This window comes from Diceros bicornis, chromosome 30, assembly GCF_020826845.1.
Source record: "Diceros bicornis minor isolate mBicDic1 chromosome 30, mDicBic1.mat.cur, whole genome shotgun sequence".
Classification (NCBI taxonomy): Eukaryota; Metazoa; Chordata; class Mammalia; order Perissodactyla; family Rhinocerotidae; genus Diceros; species Diceros bicornis.
In genome coordinates this window covers 6,649,159-6,674,889 of record NC_080769.1, presented here as the reverse complement: position 1 = coordinate 6,674,889, position 25,731 = coordinate 6,649,159, and the positions used below count along the sequence as shown (strand labels likewise).

The 25,731-nt window shown below is 41.3% G+C and overlaps 2 protein-coding genes across 3 annotated transcripts in view; both read left to right on the top strand.

Moving 5' to 3' along the window:
* The window catches only part of LOC131394555 (zinc finger protein 709-like), a 179,063-nt gene that overhangs the window by 733 nt on the left and 152,599 nt on the right, over positions 1-25,731 (top strand). The gene's annotated exons all lie outside the window — the stretch shown is intronic.
* The window catches only part of LOC131394516 (zinc finger protein 709-like), a 30,670-nt gene continuing 8,141 nt past the window's right edge, over positions 3,203-25,731 (top strand). The window contains exon 1 of one of the 2 annotated variants that reach the window (XM_058525873.1): positions 3,203-4,944. In XM_058525873.1, coding sequence (XP_058381856.1) covers positions 4,837-4,944 — 108 coding nt within the window. In that variant the 5' untranslated portion in view covers positions 3,203-4,836. Of the gene's footprint in view, positions 4,945-6,967; positions 7,488-25,731 lie in introns of those variants that run through there. The other variant, XM_058525874.1, reaches the window with a different exon arrangement.

Here is a 25,731-nt window from a genome sequence, read left to right as displayed (position 1 = left end):
AGCCTCCTGGAACTACCTTGTATGAAATCCTCTGTCTCTCCTCCCAGGACGTGTCCTGGGCACAGACATTCAGTCGTTAAGTCCTTTGGGTGGAGGTTCCTCTTGGCAAATTTCTGGGTGATCGGTCCTGTCAGCACCGCCCCTCCTGGGTTTGTCACTTTGAAAAGATATATTCACTTTATTTTACTATCAATTTTTCAATGAATAAAAGTTTATTTATTCAGTACAGCCTGAGGACAATATAAAATGTTTCCAAAGCGGGAAAAGGTTAGTTTCAGAAAAAAATAAAACATTCCAGTTTTACATTGCATGATTTAAAAATTGTTTTTCTTTTTTCCTCCCTGAGCATATTTCTAATATTTTGAGGTCTGTTCTTTTATTTTCGCTGAGTTCAAATGGATTTCCGGGGCTTAGACTGGCAGAACTGAAGTGCTCAAATATGATTAATAGTTTGTAAAACAAACTCTTGTCATGGAAATAATTAACGTCTTTATTCCTGGAATGCAGTACATTCCTCTGGGGTTTCTTATTGAGTCAGCAAAATGTCATACAATTTTATTTCCTCATTTCCACATACAAACTGGTTTGAGTGTTTTAGCTGGATTGTTCAAACACTAGGTTTGTGTTATTTAAGGTATCAGTGGCCGTCCAAAAAAACTCCAGTGGGGGCAGAGGCTTGAGGGCACTGTCTCTAAGCTAAGGCCCCCTTGGTCTTCCTGGGGAGCCTCCCCCTGCAGGTGTCCTGCCTTCTGACACCCACCCTGGAAGGAGCCTTTGTACTGAGAGGAGCTGCAGAGCGCTGGAAAGCTGGGGGTGCACGTGCACATGGGGGTGGGAGGAAGGCACCGATTCCCTTTCTGACTTTATAACTGGTTTCCTTGGACTTTCTTCTAGACTTCAGTTTTGTACCACAGTGTAGATGCACTCAGAGAATAATTTGTTTATATTGAGAAAGTCTGTGAAAGTCAGGAGTTCTGTGTCGTGGATTAGGGTCCATTAATTTGGGAGTTCATTTGGGTCAGAACCATAAACTGAATCCAGCCGAGTTTTCCTCGTTGTGAGAAGGGAAGCCTGAGAGAGGGAGCATGTGCATTATTCTCTGGGGAGGGGAGGGGGTGTGGAGCTCCCAGAGTTCACTCCTGTGGCTGCTCAGGTGCCCCACCCTCCTCCGTCAGGGACTGACCCACTCCAGGGGTTCTGTCTCAACCAGGAGGGTCAGGAATATGGAAGCTTCTGAGTGTGGCTTTCCTTCTGTCCTGTGGGAAGCAGGCTGCTTATCTGTGCTGATTCCAGTATTTGTGTTTCTTTCCTTTGGATTCCTTTATTGATTGAATAGTGCAGCCCTTTGGCTCTAGTTTCCCTTAGCGCTTGAGCCCTGACACTGTGAGTTGATTGAGAGATAGGATGTGAGGAAAGCAAGAAAATTGTGGAAACAAATATATATATATATATATATTTTTCATTTAGGCAAGAGAAACTCAAGATGTGAGATGAATATATTGAAGTTCTCAGGTACATATTTCATTTTTAGATCAGGCTTCATATGTGCATGTCCCTAGAGATCATAGAAATTTAAAAAGCTAAAGCAATTGAATTCTATTTTAATTGATGTGAGGGACATTTCTGAAAGCTTTTGTAAATCTTTAAAAATCCTGCTATATAGAAGTCGATAAACTCAAACCCCTATTGCATTATAATAGGCTGCTTATTCCTGAAAGTCCCCCAGTGTGAGATAGAGGGGAAGGACAAACAAGGATGCTGCATGTGCTTTTAGTTAGAAAGAGATTTGGAAATTTTCATTTTGAACGGTTTACATTGTTGTAACCAGTAGTGTTTAAAGGATTTAAATCTTAGAATGATTTCCTGTGTACAAAAGTTAAAATTAAATAAAAGACTGTTAAATAGTAAAATATAGTGTACATAAATTTCCTTGTTTATTTGAAATAAATCTGTGATATTTCAAAGTCTCACTCTAGAAGACTCACTGCCAATATATCCTGGTCCCCTCCAGCACCGTTACTCCAGCCACCCCCAAATACAGTTTTGATCATTTCTTGAGCCTCCTGTTAGTGTTTCTTTATATAAATCAGTCAATGAGAATGCATATTTTTCTTAGGCACATTTGTCTTTTTAATGAGCAGTCAGACTCCACATTTTGGATGACTCGCACAGCTTAAGCCTCACTCCTCACTCTTCCTCTTGTGCCCCCACCTGGACAAGCTGATGAGAAAGCCTGGGTGTTCTCTCCTCTAGAGCAGGCAGGAGATTCCACCACACAAGCCCCTGCCTGTGTGCAGAACTCTTGCCCTGGCCCCACCCCCCAGCCCAGTGCACACCCAGGCCAGGCTCGGTTCCTTGCTTTCTGAGCCCTTCCAGAGCTGCTTGAGAGGCTGACCTGCCCTCCCCCTCAGACCTCTATTATGTGAGTCCTCAGCTTTTTCCTACTGTGGGTGTGTGAGTGAGTGTGTAAGTCTGCCACACTTGCCTCAGTCTCAACAAGGGACCCACCCCTCTGCAGTGACAATAACAGTTGTGCCCTGAGCAGCATGTCCAGACATGACGCCCCCATGGGTCTGTCATCTCCTGCTCTGACTTGCTCACCTGCTGTGCTGCCTGGTGGCGGCCTGCTCTGTGGGCTGCTGCTTGCTGGGGAGCCTGTGCTGTGAGCTGTGCTGCCCCGTGTTGCATTGTTGACCCACCAAGCCTCGGTTCTAGGTTCAGCTGAGCAGAGTTGGCAGTTTGAACAATTTATAGGCATTTGGGAGCAGGACTATGGGATTGGGGCCTCCTTAAATGAGTCCTGGGTCAGGGTCTTTTTCAGGATTTATCTGCGTGTTAGAGTGAAGCTATGCCACAGGCTGTGATGACCTGACATACCCCAGGGCTGGGGGTAGACAGGGACTATGCCCTTTGCAAGAGGTGGGCCCATCAGAGGGTCACCCCTGTTGGGGGAAGAGGGAGAGTCCCCCTCTGCCCTTTCCCTTAAGGTTCTTATGGCTGGCCAAATAATTAACAAGACAGGTTAGCAGGAGAAAATAATACCAAGTTTAATAACATGTATACATGGGAGAAACCAGGGAGGGACACTGTTTCTCAACACGATAGTCTTAAATACCATCTTCAGCTAAGGACAAAGGAGGATGTTGGGGGTGGGGGGAGTCAGTGACAGGAGATTACCACTAAAGCACAGTAAACAGGAGTAAGGTTATTATGCAGATTTAAGGCCTCACCTTCCACGTTGATAAATTTCTAGAAATGAGGTCATCCCCCTCTTCCCAGTACAGAGAGGGAGATACCTTTACAAATGGAGAGTTCCCTTATAAATGTAAATGTTTGTCTGGCAACTCCTCGCAGGGCCATCCAGAGAATGTGGCCAGAGAGAGGGAACTTCCCATAAGATGGGCTTGTTGGTGCCTTTTCTATTGTAACATCTATTTTACATGATATTACAGCCATCAGATAGAAGATCTGTTCCAGGAAGGAGTTACTCTGTCAAATTCTTTAGGCAGTTAGTGGGGGAGGTCAAATGTCCGGTCAGAGAAAACCATTTCAGGGTAGCCAAATCTTGATCTCCCACACTCCTGAAAGAGCAGTCATTTAAAGAAAGAGAAGAGAGGGGGAAAGGCAGGCAGTGGGTGGCAGGCTGAGTCCACTCTCCTAACACCAGAGGGCTCACCAGGACCCTTAAGTACCTGTGCTGCTGCTGCCCCTGCCTCTACTGCCACCAAGATCCTGACCTTCGGGGTTATAGGGGACAACACCCGTGGCTCCCATGTGGCACAAGGTATTAGTTCAAACCTGACTTACGCCCAGGGTTTAAACCCTGTAAGCCAACCAGTGTTGTCACAGGGGAGGCTCCTAATGCTGATGGCACTGTTTTGAGGCTCTTGGGTGGTAAAAATTTATAAATACCAGGGTGAAGAGGTACTCCCTCCCCTGAAGTGTGTCCCATGATTAAGAAAACAAAACAGGAAAGATCAGGAGGAAGGAAAAATAGATAAAATATGGAAACAGAGGTCCATAATTTGACCCAATTAGAAATCCAAAATATACTGAGGAATTTACACAGCAAAACAGATAAAGGTGCACTGCTGGGCTTTTGGGCCTGTACAACATAGGTTCTGAATTAATTTTGCTATCTGACGTAATGCAGTAATTCAGAAACCTTCAAGCAGTTAATCAATACTAGGTCTCAAATTACAGTTATACCTGGATCCCATTACATTTAAGCAAGTTCCCCCTGATGATCTTAGGGGTGTTAATGAATACAATATAGAGGACAGATAGGACAAATGTTTAATCTTTAGCCTTCAGAGCTATGGTTTGCCTAGAATCTCGGTCGTAGCACTCATTGTCCTAAATCATTCCATAGTGAGCTGGGAAGCTCTGAACCAATGATCAAGAATTATAATTAAATGAAGTCTCTGCCACTTACAAATTGGCTTGACAAATTGTGACCCTAGGGACCTTACCCCACAAATCAAGTCGTTAACATGGCCCAATGTAAATTGCCCAGGGCCTTGAAGGATTGAAAAGTGTATAGGAAACCTAGTTAGTGAAGGGTGGACTGTTTCCAGTGCTTCTTCTAACAGCCCAATTTGTCCTGTTATTAAACCTGGAAAGGAGGAATGACACCTCAGAGTGGTTTACCTCAACTTGAGGCTATGGTTGCATCACACAGACCTCTATACCCAGTCCCAACAGTGTGGAAATTACTGGCTACAACCAATCAGCAAGTGATAAATATCCTGCTCTCATAGATTTGGTTAAGTCTGTTCTGTCAGTGCCTGTGTCAACAGCCTCTGATCTGCACTTGGCCTTCCCCTCTGAAGGGACATGATGCACCTTTACTGGGTTATCCTCGTGGATCTTCAACAGCTGTGCCCTCCCACACAGTCATTGCAGCAGGATCTGAACTGCATCCTGGTTTCTCCAAGAATACAGGTATCATGTTATATTAGTGACACCACCTCTGAGGACATTCAGGACATGCAAATATTGAAAAAAGTAGCTCACAAAAGTGGATGGGACATTGCCATGCATATAATATGAGGCCCTGACAACTTCGTTAAATTTCTGGAAATAATTTGATCATCTGAGACCTGCTCCTTCTCTGACACCATGAAGAAATAGCCATTTTTCCCCTCAGCACCACACATGTACTAGGTTCTCTTTATCTTTGAGGGGCAATATATTCCTTGTTTACAAGTTGTACTTGAGCCCGTTTGTGCTATTACTTGCAAATTTGCCACCTTGAATAGGCACCCCTACCACAAATGTCTGGAGACTCTGTTCAAATTGTCATACAACCAACACGCCTGTTAGTGACCTCAGAGACTCCTTCACTGTAGAGGCCTCAGTGACCTTCTGTCATGATTCCTGGGGTACCCATGATGGCCTTAAGTTGTCCATAGGTTTCTGATGCAAGAACCTGCCCTAGGATCTGGCACGTTCCACCCTGGGGTTTCAGTGGCTCGTGTGCTGACCACCCATGGCTCCCTCACCTCAGAACCTGCCTCCAGAGTAAGTTTGGAGCCCGCCCACCAAGGCCAGTGTTAACTTTTTCTGGAAGAGGACTCACCCTGCAGAGTTCCAGCCTGAGGCCTGAGGGAAGTGCCGCTCTCAGCCAGACCCTCTGCAGTCCTGGGGCCCCTCCCTTCACATGGCTCCCAGAATGCAGTGGGCACCATGCCAGAGGAAGTGGCGGAAATGGCAGCGGTTTCCACCTTTCCAGAAGTGCACAGGCACAGGTGATGCCCCCCTCTCATTTTTCAGAGGCCACACCTACTGTATCTTGAAGGGAAGAGGCAGAAATTAGGCAAGCCTCATCCAAAGGTGCTCTTGCAACAGCTTCCAGTGCTTTTCTGAAGGTGATGTCTCCGTGGCTGGGAGACTTGGCATCTGAGGTCCCAAGGCCTCCACCCCCCATCAATGAATGTTCCAGGTTGGGGTAGTGATCAAGGCCTCGATGAGGACTACCTGTGGGGTTGACTCGCACGAGGTCTGTGTGCAGGTGAGACCTCAGGGGATGATGGATCCCAGACTGTGGAGACCACAGTGGAGGACTTGGCAGCTGGGTGAAGACCCATGGACCTTTTTTTCTCTGCGCTGAGCTTCCAATGGGAAAGCAAAGTGAGGAAGGGGCACGTGGTGAGGGGTGCATTTCTGGAAGTGATCATAGCAGCGTGAGGGGCTGGAACACTTGATCACTGCAGCCATTGTGGGCCCTGAGTCTCCCCTCTTCAAGGCCTGGGCTGTGTGTCTCTGGGCCATTGTCTCTGTGGGTTTGTGACTTTGAGTGTCTGTGTGGGTGTGTACACATGTATGTCCGGGGGAAAGCCTGTGAGATTTTGTATGTCTCTCTGGGGGTGTGTGTGTATGTCCTTAAAATCTGGAATGCTTTTATTTCATGTGGTGCCTGATTGCCCTGGTAGCACCTCCCTCACCATGTTGAGTTTGACTGATGTGAGCAGACACATCCGTGTCTTCTTTTTGATTGTATTAATCATGTGTTTTATTTTCTGTCTCTTAAGATGTTTTGACATCTTGGGGGCCTCTCAGACATAGGGAGACACTGCCCCTCCCAGGGGGACCTAACTCCCCGTTGTTGGTGGGCAGCCTGTCTGGAGCAGGCCTTTCACGTGCACACCACCCAGTCCAGTGCCCTGTCCCTACAGACCTCCTTATCCACCTCTCACACACCAAGACAATATCTCCTCTGCCCTAAACCAACCCAGGGCCAGGTGCAAGATGACTGAGGACCATCCCTGTGCCCCAGAGGCTTCTGAAATTGTTCAAAGTAGCCAATCCTTAGCTGCTTACTCTGACCTGACTTACATTTCCTATGGCACTCCAAATGAAGGCTGTGGCCTAAATTTTTGTCAAACTCCTGAGCAAACCTGATGCATCACCTGTGACCCTACCTGGAATGGCGTGCGTCCCTATCTTGGGAAATGTAGGTAATCAAAATCTTTATATGTCACTAGGCTGTCCATGTTGTCACTTCATCACCTCCATAAATTAAAATCTCAAGGGTATAAATTGGACGCTGCTCCTAAGGAGAAAGTGTTCAGTTAAGACGGTGGAGCCACTGTGGGAGGACTGAGTGAGGTGTGTGGGAATATGAGTCCACAGCAGAGGTGATGTTTACCAAAGAGCCCGCAGCAGAGGACATGGGTGCTGAGCAAGGCCATACTCACCTTTGTCCCCTCACTGAGCTCGCAACAGAAAAGCAAAGTGACAGAGGGACAATTCATGATGAGGGAGTTTCTGGATGCTTTTGTAGCAGTGAGAGGTGCTGGAAATAATGACTTCAGCCTTTTTGGGCCCTGACTCTGCCATCCCGCCTCCCATTTTGTGTTTTTTTGCAGAGATGTACTTTTTTTCCTGTGTGGTGTCAGGAAGGGTGAAATCCCTTCCCCATCTGGAGGAGCTGAGACACCCTCTTTGGGGATTGGTTTGGGAGCTGGGAGACACCCCTCTACCAGGTGGGATGGGAGTGAGAACAATGCACTGTGTGAAGGTCTGGGCCTGTGATGAGGTCTTTGTGAAGCTTCCATGTGAGTGTGTGTGTGTGTGTCTGTCTCTCTGTGAGCCCTGATGTGCAAGAAGGATTGATGTGACAGGCCTTCTGGTAGATGCTTTTGTGAACAAAGCAGAGCGAATAGCCCTGTTCACTTTAAAGCTGACATTTTAAGAGAGAAGAAAGAAGATACATAAATAAATTTGTACCATATGTCTTTGGTGATTGGCCCTTAAGAGTACAGAAAAGTGGGGAGGAGTGCAGAGGGCCTGGGCTCTGTGTGTCTTTGGGAACATCTATGTGTCTCTGAGCCGTTAACTCTGAGGGTTTGTGAGTTTGTGTGTCTGTTTATGCATGTGTAGTTCTGTGTGCCATGATAAGGTCTGTGTGATTTTGTATGTCTGTCTGTGGAGCTATGTGTGTATGTCCATTGAAATCTGGAATGGTTATTTTTTTCCATGTTCTTGCCTAATTGCCTGGTAGCACCTTTCTTACCACGTTGGGTAGAGCTGGTGAGAGCAGACGTCTCTGTCTTCTCTCTGATCTTAGAAAGCCTTTAGTCGTTCACCATCAAGAATGATGGCAGGTGTGGGTTTTCATTGATGCTGTATTTCAGGTTGAGGTAGCTTACTGAGGTTTTTTATTATAGTTTATTGAGTGTTTTCTTTGTGAAGGGGTGTTGAACTTGGTCTGAAGCTTGTTTGTATCTAATGAGATGATCCTGTAGTTTTTGAAGTTGATACTATTAATGGTTTCTTATGTTAATTCCTTTTCAGATGTAAAACCAGCATTTCTTTCCTGGATTAAATCCCACGTGGCCATGGTGTTTACATCATTTTATATATTGCTGGATTCACTCTACTAGTATTTTATGGAGACTTTTTTCATCTATATTAAAAAGAGATATTTGTGTACTGTATGATAATGTAGTATATAGTATAAAATTATCTGATGCTGCCTATAGTGTATATCTTTATGTGTAGATATAGAAAGAGAATTTAGAATGCAGTGTGTATATGTGTACATATAAATATATATGTTATATGTAGTGTATTACCTGTATATAGTATAGGTAGCATATAGTATTACACGTAATTAGTATATATTATATATAAGTAAAGTAAGTTATGTTTACTTAACACACGTATGATTAGTTTTGTAGTGTATAGTACAGTGTTATACTTTTACAGAGAGTATTACAGTCTTAGAAGTCAGTAGCATAGTGGGTATCATTACCATGTCTGTCCTCAGAATTATTCAGATAACCCATTCACATCCTCCCATGGGAACAGAGGGGCCCCTCACTGTCTTGATGCTCCAAAGCTGCCTCCCCACCCCCTGTTTGTTTTCTCTGCTTCTGAGTGCAACTGAGGTGTCAGTATGTGTTTCAGAAATTGTAGCTTTTTTATCAACCTGAGGGTTGAAGTGAGGCTCTGCAGTTTGAATTCAGTACATGCAGAGACATGTGTGACCTCCTTATGTGTTTGAGTAATCCTGAGCAAGATTATCCCAGAGTGCTTCCTCCCAAAATGGTGACCTTGGATAAGTAGCTGACGTTGTTCTTGTTGCCAGGCAGCTAGACCATTTCCAATGAGCTAAAAGTGTAAAAATATGAAGATGATGTTGACCTATGGCCAGAGCATCCTCTAGCATGCATGCCTGGAGATTGACTAATCCTGAGAACCATTAGGTCCTGCCTTGGATCAGGGATGGCCTGGTAAGGGACCATCATATGATGGTCATATGTCCACCACTGATATGAAAATAGGTGCAGGATTTATTTTTACATGAACAAAAAAGCAAAGCATGTTTCACAAAGTAAACCATGTGTCCTTTGCATATGAAAGAGAAGAAAAAAGATGTACTATCAATTGCTTCTTTGTATATAAATGCTGAAAAGACTTTCAAGAAATGAATTACATTGTTATCTACATGAACATGGGGGATCTAGAAGTCAATGCTAGAACTCATACTAGGAACAGCCTTCAGGCACACTTGTAAATATCAGGCTGATTTTTTGGAACATGATATCCACAATAAACATTTCATGAGAGACAAAAGAAAATGTATGAACCATATCTTATTTTTAATACCGTTGAATAACAAAATTCCAACTGAATATATTTGAAAGATCTAATTGGCTTTATTGGGCAATTCATCAATTGGGCAGCATCTCATCTAGCAAGTAGGGAGGAACTCCAAAGGGCGACAGAAAGGAAAAGATTTTAAAGGCGGGACAAGGAAGTCATAAACAGACAAAAGGATTATTTTGGGTAAAGTTACTGCACTTTAGGGACAGAAAGATGTTATCGGTTAGATAACCTCTTCTTCCTTTGTGGGATGGTGAGGGCCCATGTGGAAGGTTACCTCATTGATGCTGACCAGAAAAATCCCAGAATGACCAATTAAGACTATAAAAAATTAATAATCTCAATTGTATTTCTTTGTAAAATGACAAGTGGTATTACAGCCTGTAGTGCTACTGTATATCAATCTGCAGAGGGACGGTGTGTTAAATACACTAGGGAGGTATAATAATATGAGCAGCTCCACTGACCTGCTCCCCAGTAAAAGTGGTGAAAATTATTTTTATAGTTTTTTGTGTGTGTGAGGAAGATCAGCCCTGAGCTAACATCTGTTGCCAATCCTCCTTTTTTTTTGGCTGTGGAAGATTGGCCCTGGGCTAACATCCGTGCCCATCTTCCTCTTCTTTATATGGGACGCCACCACAGCATGACTTGACACACGGTGCGTCAGTGCACGCCCGGGATCCAAACCCACAAACCCCGGGCTCCCGCAGCAGAGAGCGCGCACTTAATGGCTTGCACGACCAGGCCAGCCCTAAAATTATTATTATTTTTTGTGAGGAAGATCAGCCCTGAGCTAACATCTGCCAATCCTCCTCTTTTTGCTGAGAAAGACTGGCCTTGGGCTAACATCCGTGCCCATCTTCCTCCACTTTATACGGGACGCCACCATAGCATGGCCTGACAAGCAGTGCGTCTGTGCGCGCCCGGGATCCGAACCCCGGGGCCACCACAGCAGAGCGTGCGCACTTAAGTGCTATGCCACCGGACCGGCCCCTAAAATTATTTGTAAACAACCACTTGAAGCCTCTGGAAATTATCCTAAAGGCAAACAGCAATTGAGGAACACCTATTCAAGAAAATCAGTAGAAATTCTGTGAGAAAGGGGAGACTCTGCGGTATTTGAACGATGTCCACTCCCTCCCCACTCTCAGCTCAGCAAGTGAACACTCCTCTCCAGAGTGCTGCACCCTGAACCAGAAGACACATTTCTCTCTTGAAGCTTCCAGAACAAGGGCTTGTTCCTAGGATGAGCAGGACTTCAACATTACCCATCCTGCCCTCATCTACCTATTGCTGAATTTAAGTCCTTCATTGGTTCACATGGACAGTGGGGACCCCCTTCTTGCACCCAGCCCCTTCTCCTGGTACAGAGGCTCTGTTGTGCTCGTGCTTTGCTGAGAATACTGGGCACTGATCACTCTTTCCCCAGCTCATGAGGTGGCTGTAACAGGAGACAATCAAGAGGGCCTCTGGCTGCTGTCTCTCCACTACACTGATCACTCAGCCCCTAAAATGGATTGTCACCCAATGGGAGGCTTCCTAATGTCCCCACCACAGCTCCAGAGTCCTGGCACAGAGATTTTACCTGAACATGGGGAAAAGCCAACCATAGAACACAAAGCCCTTCATTTCTTCCCAAAGTAATTAACTTGCCTAGCAAGATACCATAAAAAGTTCAAGTCAAAAGACACTCTCAAGAAAGTGGAGAAAGAGGTGAAAGACAATTAGTAGATTTGTGTATGTAATGAAGATACAGCTTAGACTGTAGGGTGACTAGATTTCTGGGAAGAACCAGGGAATGAGAGTGATGATGTGACACTCCCAAAGATCAGAACAAACGTCAAGCAGTGACTTCAGAAAGTATTTTGCAAAGGAGCCAGAATTGCACTGGAGTATTTGGTAGAGGAAGTTATGCCTTGCGGGATACTGGTGAAAACACTAGAGCAATCAGCCAGCATTAATCTAGTTTAACCATGGGGTGTGCCTGTGATAGAGGAAGAGAGCCCTACCAATACCACTGACTCATGACGGTAGACGTACTCAAAGCCATGCCTGATTCTAGGAGCTATATCGGAGCTTTCACTCAGTGTGGAGTACATAGAACTAACTAAAATTATCCACCTAGTCATTGAAGAAAAAATAAGCTAAAAACAATAAAAAGTCTCAGTAGGCAGGGGACCAATACACAGACTTGCGACAAAATATTATGTGAATTGTCTGGCTTGCATCGAAAATATGAGACATGCAGTGATACATCAAAGTAGGAACTATACACTGAGGATAAAACAATTGCAAAAATTACCAAACTCTTAAAGGAAACCCCCGTGAAATTAACAAGGGATGTCTCAGCAGAGCAAAGGGAGGGTAGAAGGCCGAGGGGTAACATATTCTAAGTGCACAAAGAAAAAAACATGTCAACAAGGAGTCATATATTCACCAAAACAACCTTGTAAAATATAGAGATGAAATAAAGACTTTCCCAGATTAACAAAAACTGAGAAAATACGTTAATAGGCAGCTGCCTTATGAGATTACTGAAGGAGTTCTTCAGGTTGAAAGCAAGTGACCCAGGATGGCAATTGATATCAGCATAAAGAAACAAAAACAGCAGAATAGGTAATTATGTAAATATGAAAGAATAAATACCTATTCTCTCATTTCTTCTCTTAGCTGATATCAAAGAATCCTGTAAAACACTACGTATTTTATGTGTGGTTGTGCTTGTTCCATATAGGAATGTGATATTTGTGTAATGTTTCTTTTTTTAATCTTTTTTATTGTAGTAACATTGGCTAATAACATTATATAAATTTTGGGGGGACATCATTATGTTTTGATTTCTTTATAGATTACATCATGTTCACCAACCAAAGACTGATTACAGTCCATCACCATACACATGTGCCTAATAACTCCCTTCACCCTCCTCCCTCCCCCCTTCCCCTCTGGTAACCAGCAATCCAATCTCTGTCTCTATGTGTTTGTTGTTGTTTTTACCTTCTATTTATGAGTGAGGTCATACAGTATTTGACTTTCTCCCTCTGACTTATTTTGCTTGGCATAATACTGTCAAGGTCCATCCATGTTATCACAAATGGCCAGATTTTATCCTTTTTTATGGTTGAATAGTATTCTATTGTGTACATATACTACATCTTCTTTATCTAGTCATCCCTTGATGGGCACCTAGATTGCTTCCAAATCTTGGCTATTGTGAATAGTGTCACAGTGAACATAAGGGTGCGTATATCTTGATGCGTTTATGTTTTCATGTTCTTTGGGTAAATACCCAGCAGTGGAAGAGCTGGATCATATGATAGTTCTATTCTTAATGTTTTGAGGAGTCTCCGTAGTGTTTTCCATAGTGGCTGCACCAGTTTGCACTCCCACCTGCAGTGTATGAGAGATCTCTTTTCTCCACATCCTCTCCAACACTTCTTATTTCCTGTCTTATTAATTATAGCCATTCGGAGAGGCATGAGGTGATAGCTCATTGTGGGTTTGATTTGCATTTCCCTGATAATTAGTGATGTTGAACATCTTTTCATGTGCCTGTTGGCCATCTGTATATCTTCTTTGGAGAAATGTCTGTTCAGATCTTTTGCCCATTTTTTAATTGGGTTGTTAGTTGTTTTGTTGTTGAGATGTATGAGTTCTGTGTATGATTTGGAGATTAACCCCCTATCAGATATATGGTTTGCAAATATCTTCTCCCAATTGTTAGGTTGTGTTTTCATTTTGTTGATGGTTTCCTTTGCTGTGCAGAAGCTTTTTAGTTTGATATAGTACCATTTGTTTTCTTTTTCTATTGTTTCCTTTGTCCAGTCAGACATGTTACTTGAAATTATGCTGCTAAGACCAGTGTTGAAGAGCATACTGCCTATATTTTCTTTTAGAAGTTTCAGATCCTACATTCAAGTCTTTAATCCATTTTGAGTTAATTTTTCTGTATGGGTGAGATAATGGTCTACTTTCATTCTTTTGCATGTGGTTGTCCAGTTTTACCAAAACCATTTATTGAAGAGACTTTCCTTTCTCCATTGTAAGTTCTTGGCTCCCTTGTCAAAAATTAGCTGTCCACAGATGTGTGGGTTTATTTCTGGGCAGATCTGTTCCATTAATCTGTGTGTGTGTTTCTGTGCCAGTACCATGCTGTTTTGACTACTGTAGCTTTGTAGTATATTTTGGAATCCATGAGTGTGACACCTCCAGCTTTGTCCTTTTTTCTCAGGATTGCTTTCACTATCCAGTGTCTTTTGTTGTTCCATATAACCTTTAGAATTCTTTATTCTGTTTCTGTGAAAAATGTCATTGGAACTTTGATAGGGATTGCAATGAATCTGTAGATTGCTTTAGAAAGTATGGACATTTTAAGTGTTAATTCGTCAAATCCAAGAGCACAGAATAGCTTTCCAATTCTTTATGTCTTCTTCTATTGCTTTCAACAATTTTTTATAGTTTCAGTGTACAGGTCTTTCACCTCTTTGGTTAAGTTTATTCCTAGGTATGCTGTTATTTTTGTTGCAACTGTAAATGGGATTGTATTCTTAATTTCTCTTTCTGCTACTTTGTGGTTGGTGTATAGAAACACAACTGATTTTTGTATATTGATTTACTGTATTCATTAATTATTTCTAAAAGTTTTTTGGTGGATTCTTTAGGGTTTTCTATATATTAAATCACATCATCTGCAAATAGTGACAGTTTCACTTCTTCCTTTCTAATTTGGATCCCTTTTATTTCTTTTTCTTGCCTGAATGCTCTGGCTAGGACTTCCAGTACTATGTTAAGTAAGAGTGGCAAGAGTGGGCATCCTTGTCTGGTTCCTGTTATTAGAGGGATAGCTTTCAGTTTTTCTCCATTGCGTATGATATTAGCTGTGGGTTTGTCATACATGGCCTTTATTATGTTGAGATGTTTTCCTTCTATACCCATTTTATTCAGAGTTTTTATCATAAATGGATTCTGTATCTTTTCAAATGCTTTCTGTGCATCTGTTGAGATGATCGTGTGGTTTTTATTCTTGATTTTGTTAATGTGGTGTATCACGTTGATTGATTTGTGGATGTTGAATTATCCCTGCATCCTTGGAATAAATCCCACTACATCATAGTGTTTGATCTTTTAAATGTATTGTTGTATTCAATTTGCTAGTATTTTGTTGAGGATTTTTTCATCAATGTTTATCAGTGTTGTTGGCCTGTAATTTTCTTGTTTTCTGTTGTCCTTGTCTGGTTTTGATATCAGGGTAATGTTGGCCTCATAGAATGAGTTAGGAAGCTTCCCCTCCTGTTCAGTTTTTTTGGAAGAGTTTGAGAATGATAGGTGTTAAATCTTCTTGTATGTTTGGTAGAACTCAGCATAGAAGCCTTCTGGTCCTGGAGTTTTATTTTTGGGGAGGTCTTTGGTTCCTGTTTCGATCTCCTTACTGATGATTGGTATACGCAAATTCTCTATTTCCTCTTGATTCAGTTTTGGGAGGTTGTATGATTCTAAGAATTCATCTACTTGTTCTAGATTATCCAATTTGTTGGCATATAGCTTTTTATAGTATTCTCTTATAATCTTTTGTATTTCTGAGGTGTCCGTTGTAAGGTCTCCTCTTTCATTTCTGATTTTATTTATTTGAGCTTTCTCTGTTTTTTCTTGGTGAGTCTGTCAAAAGGTTTGTCAATTTTATTTATCTTTCCAAAGAATTAGCTCTTAGTTCCATTGATTTTTTTTTCTTTTTTTTTTTTTTTTTAGTCTCTATTGTTTATTTCTGCGCTGATTTTTATTGCTTCCTTCCTTCTTCTGATTTTGGTCTTTGTTCTTTTTTCTTATTCGTTTAGGTGCACTGTTAGATTTTTTATTTGAGATTTTTCCTGTTTGTTGGGGTAAGCCTATATTGCTATAAACTTCCCTTTTAGAGCCACTTTTGCTGTATCCCATAAATTTTGGCATGTCTTATTTTCATTTTCCTTTGTCTCCATATATGTTTTGATTTCCCCTTTGATTTCTTCATTGACCCACTCGTTGTTCACTAGCATTTTGATTAATCTCCACATATTTGTGTCTTTTCCAATTTTCCTCCTGTTGTTGATTTCTAGTTTCATACTGTTGTGGTCAGAAAAGATACTTTGTATTATTTCAGTCTTCTTAAATTTATTGAGAGTGTTTTGTGGCCGAATATGTGATCTGTCCTGGAGAATGTTCCGTGTGCATTTGAAAAGCATGTGTATTCTGCGGTTTTTGGATGGAATGTTCTGTATATATCTACTAAGTCCATCTGGTCTAATGTGTCATTTAAGGCCAGTGTTTCCTTATTGATCTTCTGTTTGGATGTAAGTGGAGTGCTAAAGTCCCCTACTGTTACTGCATTGCTGTCTATTTCTCCTTTTATGTCTGTTAATAATTGCTTTATATATTTAGATGTTCCTTTGTTGGCTGCATAGATATTTATAAGTGTTATATCCTCTTGTTGGATTGTTCCCTTGATCATTATGTAGTGCCCTTCTTTGTCCCTTGTTGCAGTTTTTGTTTTAAAGTGTATTTTGTCTGAAATAAGTATTGCTACCCTAGCTTTGTTTTCATTGCCATTTGCATGGAATATCTTTTTCCATCCCTTCACTTTCAGTTTATGAGTGTTTTTAGGTCTGAAGTGTATCTCTTGTATGCAGCATATATGGGAGTCCTGTTTTTTAATTCAGTCTGCCACCTTATTTCTTTTGATTGGAGCATTTGTGCCATTAACATGTAAAGTAGCTGTTGATAAATACATACTTATTTCCATTTTGTTACTTTTTTCCGGGTGTTTTAGTAGTTCTTCTCTTTTTCTTTCTCCTTCACTTGCTCTCTTCCCTTGTGGTTTGAGGGCTTTCTTTAGTATTATGTTTGGGTTCCTTTCTCCAAGTTTTTTGTGTATTTATTATAGGTTTCTGGTTTGTGATTACCATGAGGTTCACACATAATATAGCAATTTGTATTAAGTTATTGGTATCTTAAATTTGGTCTCTTGCTAAAAGCTCTACTCTTTTACTCTCCTGCTCCCACTTTTTATGTTTTTGATATCATATTTAACGTTTTTTTGTGCATATGTGTCCATTACCCTCTTATCATGCAAATAGGTGATTTTATTTTATTTTATTTTATTTTATTTATTTTTTTGTGAGGAAGATCAGCCCTGAGCTAACATCCATGCTAATCCTCCTCTTTTTGCTGAGGAAGACAAGCTTTGAGCTAACATCTATTGCCAATCCTCCTCCTTTTTTTCTTTTCCCCCAAAGCCTCAGTAGATAGTTGTATGTCATAGTAGCACGTCATTCTAGTTGCTGTATGTAGGACGCGGCCTCAGCGTGGCCGGAGAAGCAGTGCATCGGTGCGCGCCCGGGATCTGAACCCGGCCCGCCAGTAGTGGAGCGTGCGCACTTAACTGCTAAGCCACGGGGCCGGCCCCATGGAAATAGGTAATTTTAATACTTTTGTCTTTTGACCTTCATTTTAGCTTCATAGGTTGTTTTTTGTTTGTTTGTTTATTTGTTTTTTAAGATTTTATTTATTTATTTTTTCCCCCCAAAGCCCCAGTAGATAGTTGTATGTCATAGCTGCACATCCTTCTAGTTGCTGTATGTGGGACTCGGCCTCAGGGTGGACGGAGAAGTGGTGCCTCGGTGCGCGCCCGGGATCCGAACCCGGGCCACCAGCATCGGAGCGCGCGCACTTAACCACCAAGCCATGGGGCCGGCCCCATAGGTTGTTTATCTGCTACCTTGCTGTTGGGTGCAGCCAGTCCCTAGGGCATGATGCCAGCCTTGGCTGAGCTGGATTAAATTGGTGCTCTAATAGGTGGGGCAGACCCCTGCACTAACAGGCCGGGGGAAGAACTCCAGTGGCATCTGCCAGCGTCTATGTCAGCATGCCTGTTTTATGTCACAGTAATGGCTGCCACCAATGTCTGAGTCCCTGGAGAGGTCTTACCTCTCACCAAGATGCACCCAGAGACTATCAGGTGAGTCTCTGTTCACCAAAGGACTGTGCACCTTTCTGGTGATTTTAGGTTGCTTACCTAAATGGGGGAATTTGTGCATGGGCCCCTTTTTTCCTTTATGTTCCATCGCTTTTCTGGACATATTCCCTGTTGTAGTCAGTATCCAGCAAAGCCAGGTATCGTGACACTTGTCTTGGTTGTGCTGCGTCCAAAAGCTGCTTATTGTGGTAATGCTTCTCCGCTCAGATCTCCCACTCCTCCAGGGAAGACTTCACACCATAAGGTTGCTCCTTGGGCCGGCCCCGTGGCTTAGCGGTTAAGTGCGTGCACTCCGCTGCTGGCGGCCCGGGGTTCAATCCCGGGCGTGCACTGACGCACCACTTCTCCGGCCATGCTGAGGCCGTGTCCCACATACAGCAACCAGAGGGATGTGCAGCTATGACATACAACTATCTACTGGGGCTTTGGGGGAAAAAATAAATAAATAAAATTATAAAAAAAAAAAAAAAAAGTTTGCTCCTAGCCAGCTGTGAAGCATTGCAGAGAGAAGGTGAGCTTTTTTCTTTCCAGAAAGGAATTTCTGCCTCTTCCGCCTCAGTCAGCACTGTCCCTTATTGTGGGTTTTTTAAATCCAGTTTTCATTTCTCACTTAGGGATAATTGTTGCAAAAGTAGTTGTAAATTCATTGTCTTCATGGGAAGAGGTGATTTCAGAGTCTGCCTACAAGGCCATCTTGAGACCATCTCTGTAATTAGTTTCTAATTAAAAGCCCAAAGATGGTGAGTGAGAACAAAGGTGTGTTGGGCTAAGGAAGTGACTATAGATGGTAAAGAAATAATTGTAACAGTATAGTTTTGGTTACATTATTAATAGATATAATCTATATAAAAATACCACAAAAATGGCAAAAGGGAATAGAGCTATATATGAATAAAGATCCCATCTATTACTAGAATTAAATAAAGATCCCAGCTATCACTAGATAGCTAATATACACCTGAAGCTCCTTCTTATAAATTAAGAAGTCTGTGTTCAATAGCAGAGCAACCTTTAAAAAGGTAACTTCAAAAATATAGTGAAGTCATTTAAAAATTAAAATGCTACATTAGAAGATAATCAATTAATGCGTTGGAAAGCCATAAAGAAGGAAAGGAGAATTTAGTAGAACATGAGAATTGTATAAAACAAAAAGTAAAATGTCAAAAGTCAAAAGTGTAATTGCAACTATGTGAGTAATACTAAATGTGAATGGATTACATTATCCAAACAGAAGGAGGAGACTGTCACCTTAGATTAGAAAACAAACCATGATCTAAATATTTGCTCTGTACAGGTAGCACACTGTAAATTCAAAAATACAAACAGTTTGAAAGTAAAAGTATGGGAAAATGTACATCTGGGAATAGTCCCCACAAGAAAACTGGAGAGATGATACAAATAACTAGCAAAATAGACTCTCAAACAAAAAATATTACTAGAACTAATGAGGAACTTTATATCATATTTGACGTAATGATATATACTTGAAGGGTCAAAGTATGTGGCCCAAATCTAAAACAGTACAAAGAAATTAATTTATAGCTATTAATGCTATGCTGACAAAGAGAGATCTCAAATCAGTAACCTATCCTTTTACTTTAACAGAGTTGAAAAGATGAGATACTAAACCCAAAGCAAGGAAAAAGAGAAATATTAAAAATTAGAGCAGAAATTAATGAAATGAGAGATTGAAAAGCCACAGAGAAAAATCAATGAAACCAAAAGTGGGTCCTATGGAGAAATTAACAAAATTGACACGTCTTTAGCTAGACTGATATACAGAAAAAGAGGGAAGGTTCAAAATCATAGCATTAGAAAGAAAAAGGAGTATTACTACTGTCCTTATAGAAATAAAAAGGATTATAAAAGATTTCAATGAATAATTGTACGGCAAAAAATTAGATAACTGGGATGAAATGGACAAATTCCTTGAAAGAAACAAACTACTAACCTAAGTCAAGAATAAGTGGAAAATCTGAATAGAACTATCAGAAGTGAAGGAATTGAATTAGTAAACAAACATCCACCCATGATGAAAGGCAAGGCAAATGGTTTCAATGCAGAATTCATGCAACAGTCAAAGATTATTTAATACCAATTCTTCACATACTCTTTCAAAAATGAGACTGGAGAGAACACTTTGCACTCATTTCGTGAAGCCAGTACAACAAATACCAGCAAACACAATCTGGCAATATATAAAAGAGTCATACACCATGACCAAGTGGGATTTATTCCAGGGATGAAAGGTTGGGTTAACATCTTAAGCTCCATTTATGTAGTAAATGATATCAATAGAGTAAAAAGCAAAAATGGCAGGTCATTTCAGTAGACTCAGGGAAAATAATTGACAAAGTCCTGTACCCTTTCATGAATACAAGGAAATTTCCTAACATCACGAGGACCATCTAAGGAAAATTCACAGCTAAGATATTAAATTGTAAAAGAAAGGATGGTTCCCCCTGAAGATACGGAACCAAAGAAGGATGTCTGCTCTTGTCACCTCTATTCTAGAATGTACTGGAGATTTTAGCCAGAACCATTATACAAGAAAGGGAAATAAAATGCATAAATATTGGTTAGAAAGATGTAAAACTAATCTTTACTTCCAGCTGAGATAGCTTGTTTTTAGAAAACTCTAGGGAATCCACTAAAAAAATTAGTAGAACTGCAAATTAAGGTCAGGAAAATGATAGGATACAAGATCAAAATGTAAAAATCAATTGTATTTCCATACACTTGGAATGAACAGTCTGGTAATGAAATTAAGAAATATACTGACAATAGAATCAAAAGGAATAAAACACTTAGGAATGAATGGAATGTTTGTTACATTTAGGCAAGTGAACCTCAAGATGAGAGATGGATGTGTTCAAGTTCTCAGTTGCATTTTCCTATTTTAGATCAGTTTTTGTGTGTTCATGTCCCTAGAGAACTTAGACATTTAAAGGCTATACTGTTCCTAAGAAAAAGGAATTCCTATTATAAAGTCTGTGAGGAAAAAGCAGTTGAATTTCTATTTTAATTGATAGGAGGAAACTGGTCAATCCTGATGTAAATATTTGGAATTCCTATTTTATTTCAGGGCTTAATTGCAAACCCCTAATATATTATAATATGCTACTTCATCCTGAAAATATCCCCAGTGTGAAATACAGTGGAGGGAGAAACTATCATGCCCCATGTCTTTGTAGTTAAAAGGGATTTGTTTACACTTTATGTTTATTAGTATTTAAAGGATTATATCTTGGAACGGTTTCATATGTAGAAAAGTTAAAATTAAATTAATTTTAAAAAGCAGAAGTTAATTAAAACTCATGATCAACCGTAGCAAGATGTGTGTATATAAATTTCTCTCCCTATATTAAATAAATAATGCATGGGAAAGTGAAAAAAAAATTCCTAAGAGGAAACTAACTTAAGGAGACTCCCTGCCTGAATATCCTGCCCCACTCCTCTCGTCTGACTCCAGCCCCCCTCAAATGACCGGTTTTGATCACGGCTTCATCATCCTGTTAGTGTTTCTTTGTATAAAAACAAACCAGTGCAAATGCTTATTTTTCTCAGCTGTGTTTGCTTTTGTAATGAGTGGCCAGCATCCACATTTTTGACGTTTGGCGACTGAAAACTTAAGCCTCACCCCTCCCTTTTCCCCTAGGCCTTATCTGGACAGGCTGATGAGAAAGCCTGGAGGCTCCTGCACTGTGAGCTGCTGCTTGCTGGGCAGCTCTTCCTGTGAGCTGTGTGTGCATTGTTGACCCACCTGTGTGCATTGTTGACCCACCACGCCTGGTTCTGTTATGTACAGAGGACTCTGAATTGGCAGTTTCAGTTCCCTTGGGAGCAGGAGTCTGGGGATGGGGCCCTCCTTAATGAGGTCCTGTGTTATGTCTTTGTAGACACTATCTGTGTATTTAGAGTGAAGATGAGACGAGGCTAGGGTCACCTTGACGTTAGGGGGAGTCTGGGGATTCAGGGATGATTATTCCTGTGAATGAGCTGAGCTCATCAGATCGTTACTGGTTAAGGGGCAATTACTTGAGAGAGAAGAAGAGACAGCAACATACGGCCAGTAGGTAGCAAGTTTACAGAGGAATCACCAGGACCCCTAAGTAACACTGCTGCTGCTGCTACCACCTTTGTGTCTATTGCAATAAAGAATCTGACCCTCTGGGTTTTAGTGACAACACCCACAGTCTGAGTTTGGCACAGCAAAGGGAGTGGTTCAAACCCAACTTGAACCCGGGTTCCTTAAACTCTATAAAGCAATCACTTGTCATGGAGGAGGCCTCTAACCCTGATGGGCCTCTTGAGGAGGAGGGCCTTAAGTTGTCCATAGGCTTCTGATGTGAGAAGCTGCCCTAGTCCCCACACTATATGCCATTACAGCTACTGTTGTCACCAGGTACTGAGAGCTCTTGAAAATAGAGACTCTCATAAACACTGAGCATGTGACCCTCTACCGAATTGCCTGTTATGTTTTTTGGCCCTGGAAACAGCATCCTATCAACTCAGCTTGGCTGCTGACACCTACTTATGATATGATGGAGGCTCGCCTTGGCCCTGCAGCTTATGCTATCTGTGGGAGGGGCATGGCTTTTTCTTCCTCAATCCCTTGAAAGATGATGGGATGGTGGAGGAGGTCACCCCTTTCCCAGACACCTTGGTTCCCTGCATAGTTCCTTGGGGTTAACTGAATGCACAGCACTGGGGAGTGCATGGACTCTAAGGACAACAATACACATTCATAAGTGATGGAGCTCAGTTGCTGCTCCTCATCCCTTAATTGAACGTCCGTGATGAAGAACAAAATCCAAGTGTCTTCAGAAGTATCAAACATCAGGCAGTCATTTTACTACTGGCCACAAAATTGGTCTCATCTGCATATGTTCACAAACTCTTGGATAAATGCCTAAGAGATGCCCCTTGGTGGTAAACCAACTCTGGGAATTTCTCGACTCAGAGATACTCAAAGTAGAAATCAATGTAACACCTGTCTGTACATTACTAGGTCTACAATACAAGGACTCACCAGGACATTCTATATCACCCTTGGGGTTCTGACACTACTGAGTAACCATGGCACCTCTCAGAGTATACAGTGCCCTGCTCTCCAACAAGGCATTCAGTGGAAGTTTCACCTCCGTTATGGGTCTCAGGCTCATAGAGCACCATACTGGCTTATTGATTTAAGTTGAAATCAGTTGAATGAAAGATGTCTTGTTTCAGTATCAGGGGTGAATTGTAATGAGTTTGTATTCATTTTTTTTCTGAAAGAATTCTTGTTTTTTAGAGCAGTTTTTGGTTTATGGAAAAATTGATCAGAATTTACAGAGATCCCACATTGCCCTTTTTCTCTGCATCCACGCAATTTGCACTCTTTTACACGTTTTGAATTACTGTGGTACGTCTTTTTACAATTTCCAACCCATATTGATGCATCACAGTGCACAGTGTACATTAGCATTGACTCTTTGTGTTATACAGTGTACCGGCTTTGACAAATGTGTAACGACGTGTGTCCATCATTTCTGTGTCATAGAGTGTAGTTTCACTTCCCTAAAAATCCTCTGTGCTCCACCTACTGATTCATCCCTCCCACCAGTCCCCAAATCCTTCACAACTGAAGATCTTTCTACTGGCTCATACTTTTGTATCCTCCAGAATGACATATACTTGGAATCATGCACTACATAGCCTTGTCATATTGGCTGGTTTTCCTTAGCCGTATCATTTTAAGGTTCCTCTGTGTGTTTTCATGGCATGATACCTCATTTCCTTTTATCACTGAACAGTATGTCATCATATGGATACACCACTGCTTGTTTTCGTGTATTCAACTCTTGAAGGATATCTTGCTTAAAACTCTCTCTCTTGCCAATTATGAAAACTCCCTCTACATATTCATGTGTAGGTTTTGTGTGAACATAAAGTTTCAGTTCGCTTGGAAAAATACCAAGGAGACTTATTGCTGGATCTTACTCTAGGTATTGACAGTGTATTTTGTTCTGAAAGAAAGTTCCTATCTTCCATTGCATGTGTATCAAATTCCATTTCCACCAGCAATGAATGAGGATTACCTGTAGCTTCCCATCTTCACCAGTATTTGGTGTTCTGAGTGTTTTGTGTTTTACCCATTTAATAAGTGTTTAATGATCCCTCATTGTTGTTTTATTTGCAATTTTCTAATGATATTTGATGTGGAGCATGTGTTCATGTTGCTTATTTCACATCTATATATTTTCATCACTGAGCTGTCTGTTCAAATCTTTTGCCCATTTTCTAATTGGGTTGTTTGTCTTCTGACTGTTGAGTTTTAAGAGTTCTTTGGATATTTCAGACACCAGTCATTTATCCGATAAGTATTTTATAAAGATTTTATCTTACTCTATGAATTATTTTTTTCTAATTCTCTTGACACTGTCTTTCTCAGAGCAGGTGTTTTTCATTTTAATGAAGTATAATTTTTGTCTTTTTCTTTTGTGGTCCTTGGTTTTTGGTTTTGTATCTAAACATTCCTCTCCAAACCCACAGTCATCTGGATTTTCTCCAATGATATCTTCTAGGAGTTTATTCCTTTGGCAATTTTCATTTAGATCTGAGATGTGTTTTGGCTCAATTTTTGTAAAAAAGTGTTAAGGCCCCAAATGTCTACATTTGTTTTGTGTGTGTTTGTTTTGTGTGTGTTTGCATGTGGACATCCATTGTTCCACCAATGTTTTTGAAAAGACTTTCTTTTTTATTTGAATTGCCTTTCCTTTTTTTTTTTGGTGAGGAGGACTAGCCCTGAGCTAACATCTGATGCCAGTACTCCCATTTTTTCTTGAGGAAGATCAGCCCTGAGCTAACATCCGTGGTCATCTTCCTCTACTTTATATGGGACGCCGCCACAGCATGGCTTAACAAGCAGTGCGTCGGTGCACGCCTGGGATCCGAACCTGCGAACCCCGGGCCACCGCAGCGGAGCACACGCACTTAACCGCTTATGCCACCAGGCCGGCCCTGCCTTTCCTTTTTTGTCAAAGATCAGTTGACTATATTTGTGTGGGTCTATATGGAAAGCAGTTGAATCACTTTAGTCTTCAACTTTGCTATATACTCTCTTATTAATTCCAGGAGTGTCTTTTTTTTTTTCATTTTTTTCTGTGAAGAAGCCTGGCTCTGAGCTAACATCCATTGCCAATTCTGCTCTTTGTGCTGAGGAAGATTAGCCCCGAGCTAACATCTGTGTCTATCTTCGTCTATTTTGTATATGAGGTGCTGCCACAGCATGGCTGGATAAGCAGTGCCTAGGTCCGTGCCTGGGATCTGAACCCGTGAACCCTGTGCGGCCACAGGGGAGTGCGTGAACTTAACCACTATGTCACCAGGCCGGCCCCCTGGGGTTATTTCTATTGTGAATTTTTTCAGACGTTTCACAGAGAAAATCATGCCATATGGAACAAATGTTATAAATTTAGCTACAGTATTCATAAAGATGTTCTTTCTTAAGAAGCAGAAGTTACCCTTGAATACTAGCTTATCATAAATGGATATTGGATCTTTTTTTTTTTATATATAATTTTATTTATTTATTTATTTTTCCCCCCAAAGCCCCAGTAGATAGTTGTATGTCATAGCTACACATCCTTCTAGTTGCTGTATGTGGGACGCGGCCTCAGCATGGCCGGAGAAGCGATGCGTCGGTGCACTCCTGGGGTCCAAGCCCGGGCCGCCAGCAGTGGACTGCGCGGGCTTAACCGCTAAGCCATGCGGCCGGCCGGGATATTGGATCTTATCAAATCTTTTTGTCATTTTCATTTCCCCTCCTTTCCTTTCTGATATTAGTAATTTCTGTCTTTCCTCTTTTCGTTGTTGTCTTCCTTGTCAAAGAACCAGCTTTTTTGTTTTAATTTTCTCCATTGATTTACACAATGACGTTCCTTTCTTTTCTAATTTTTATTAGCTCTTTTCTTGTGTTTGCTTTGAGTTTAATTTACTCTTCTCTTTATTTTACCCTAAGATAGGTGTTTACGTTATTGACTAGAGACCTTTGGTTTTTCTAGTGTTTGTTCCATCACATAAATTTCGCTAAGGCACTGCTTTTGCTGCATTCAAGAACCTTGGTATGTTGT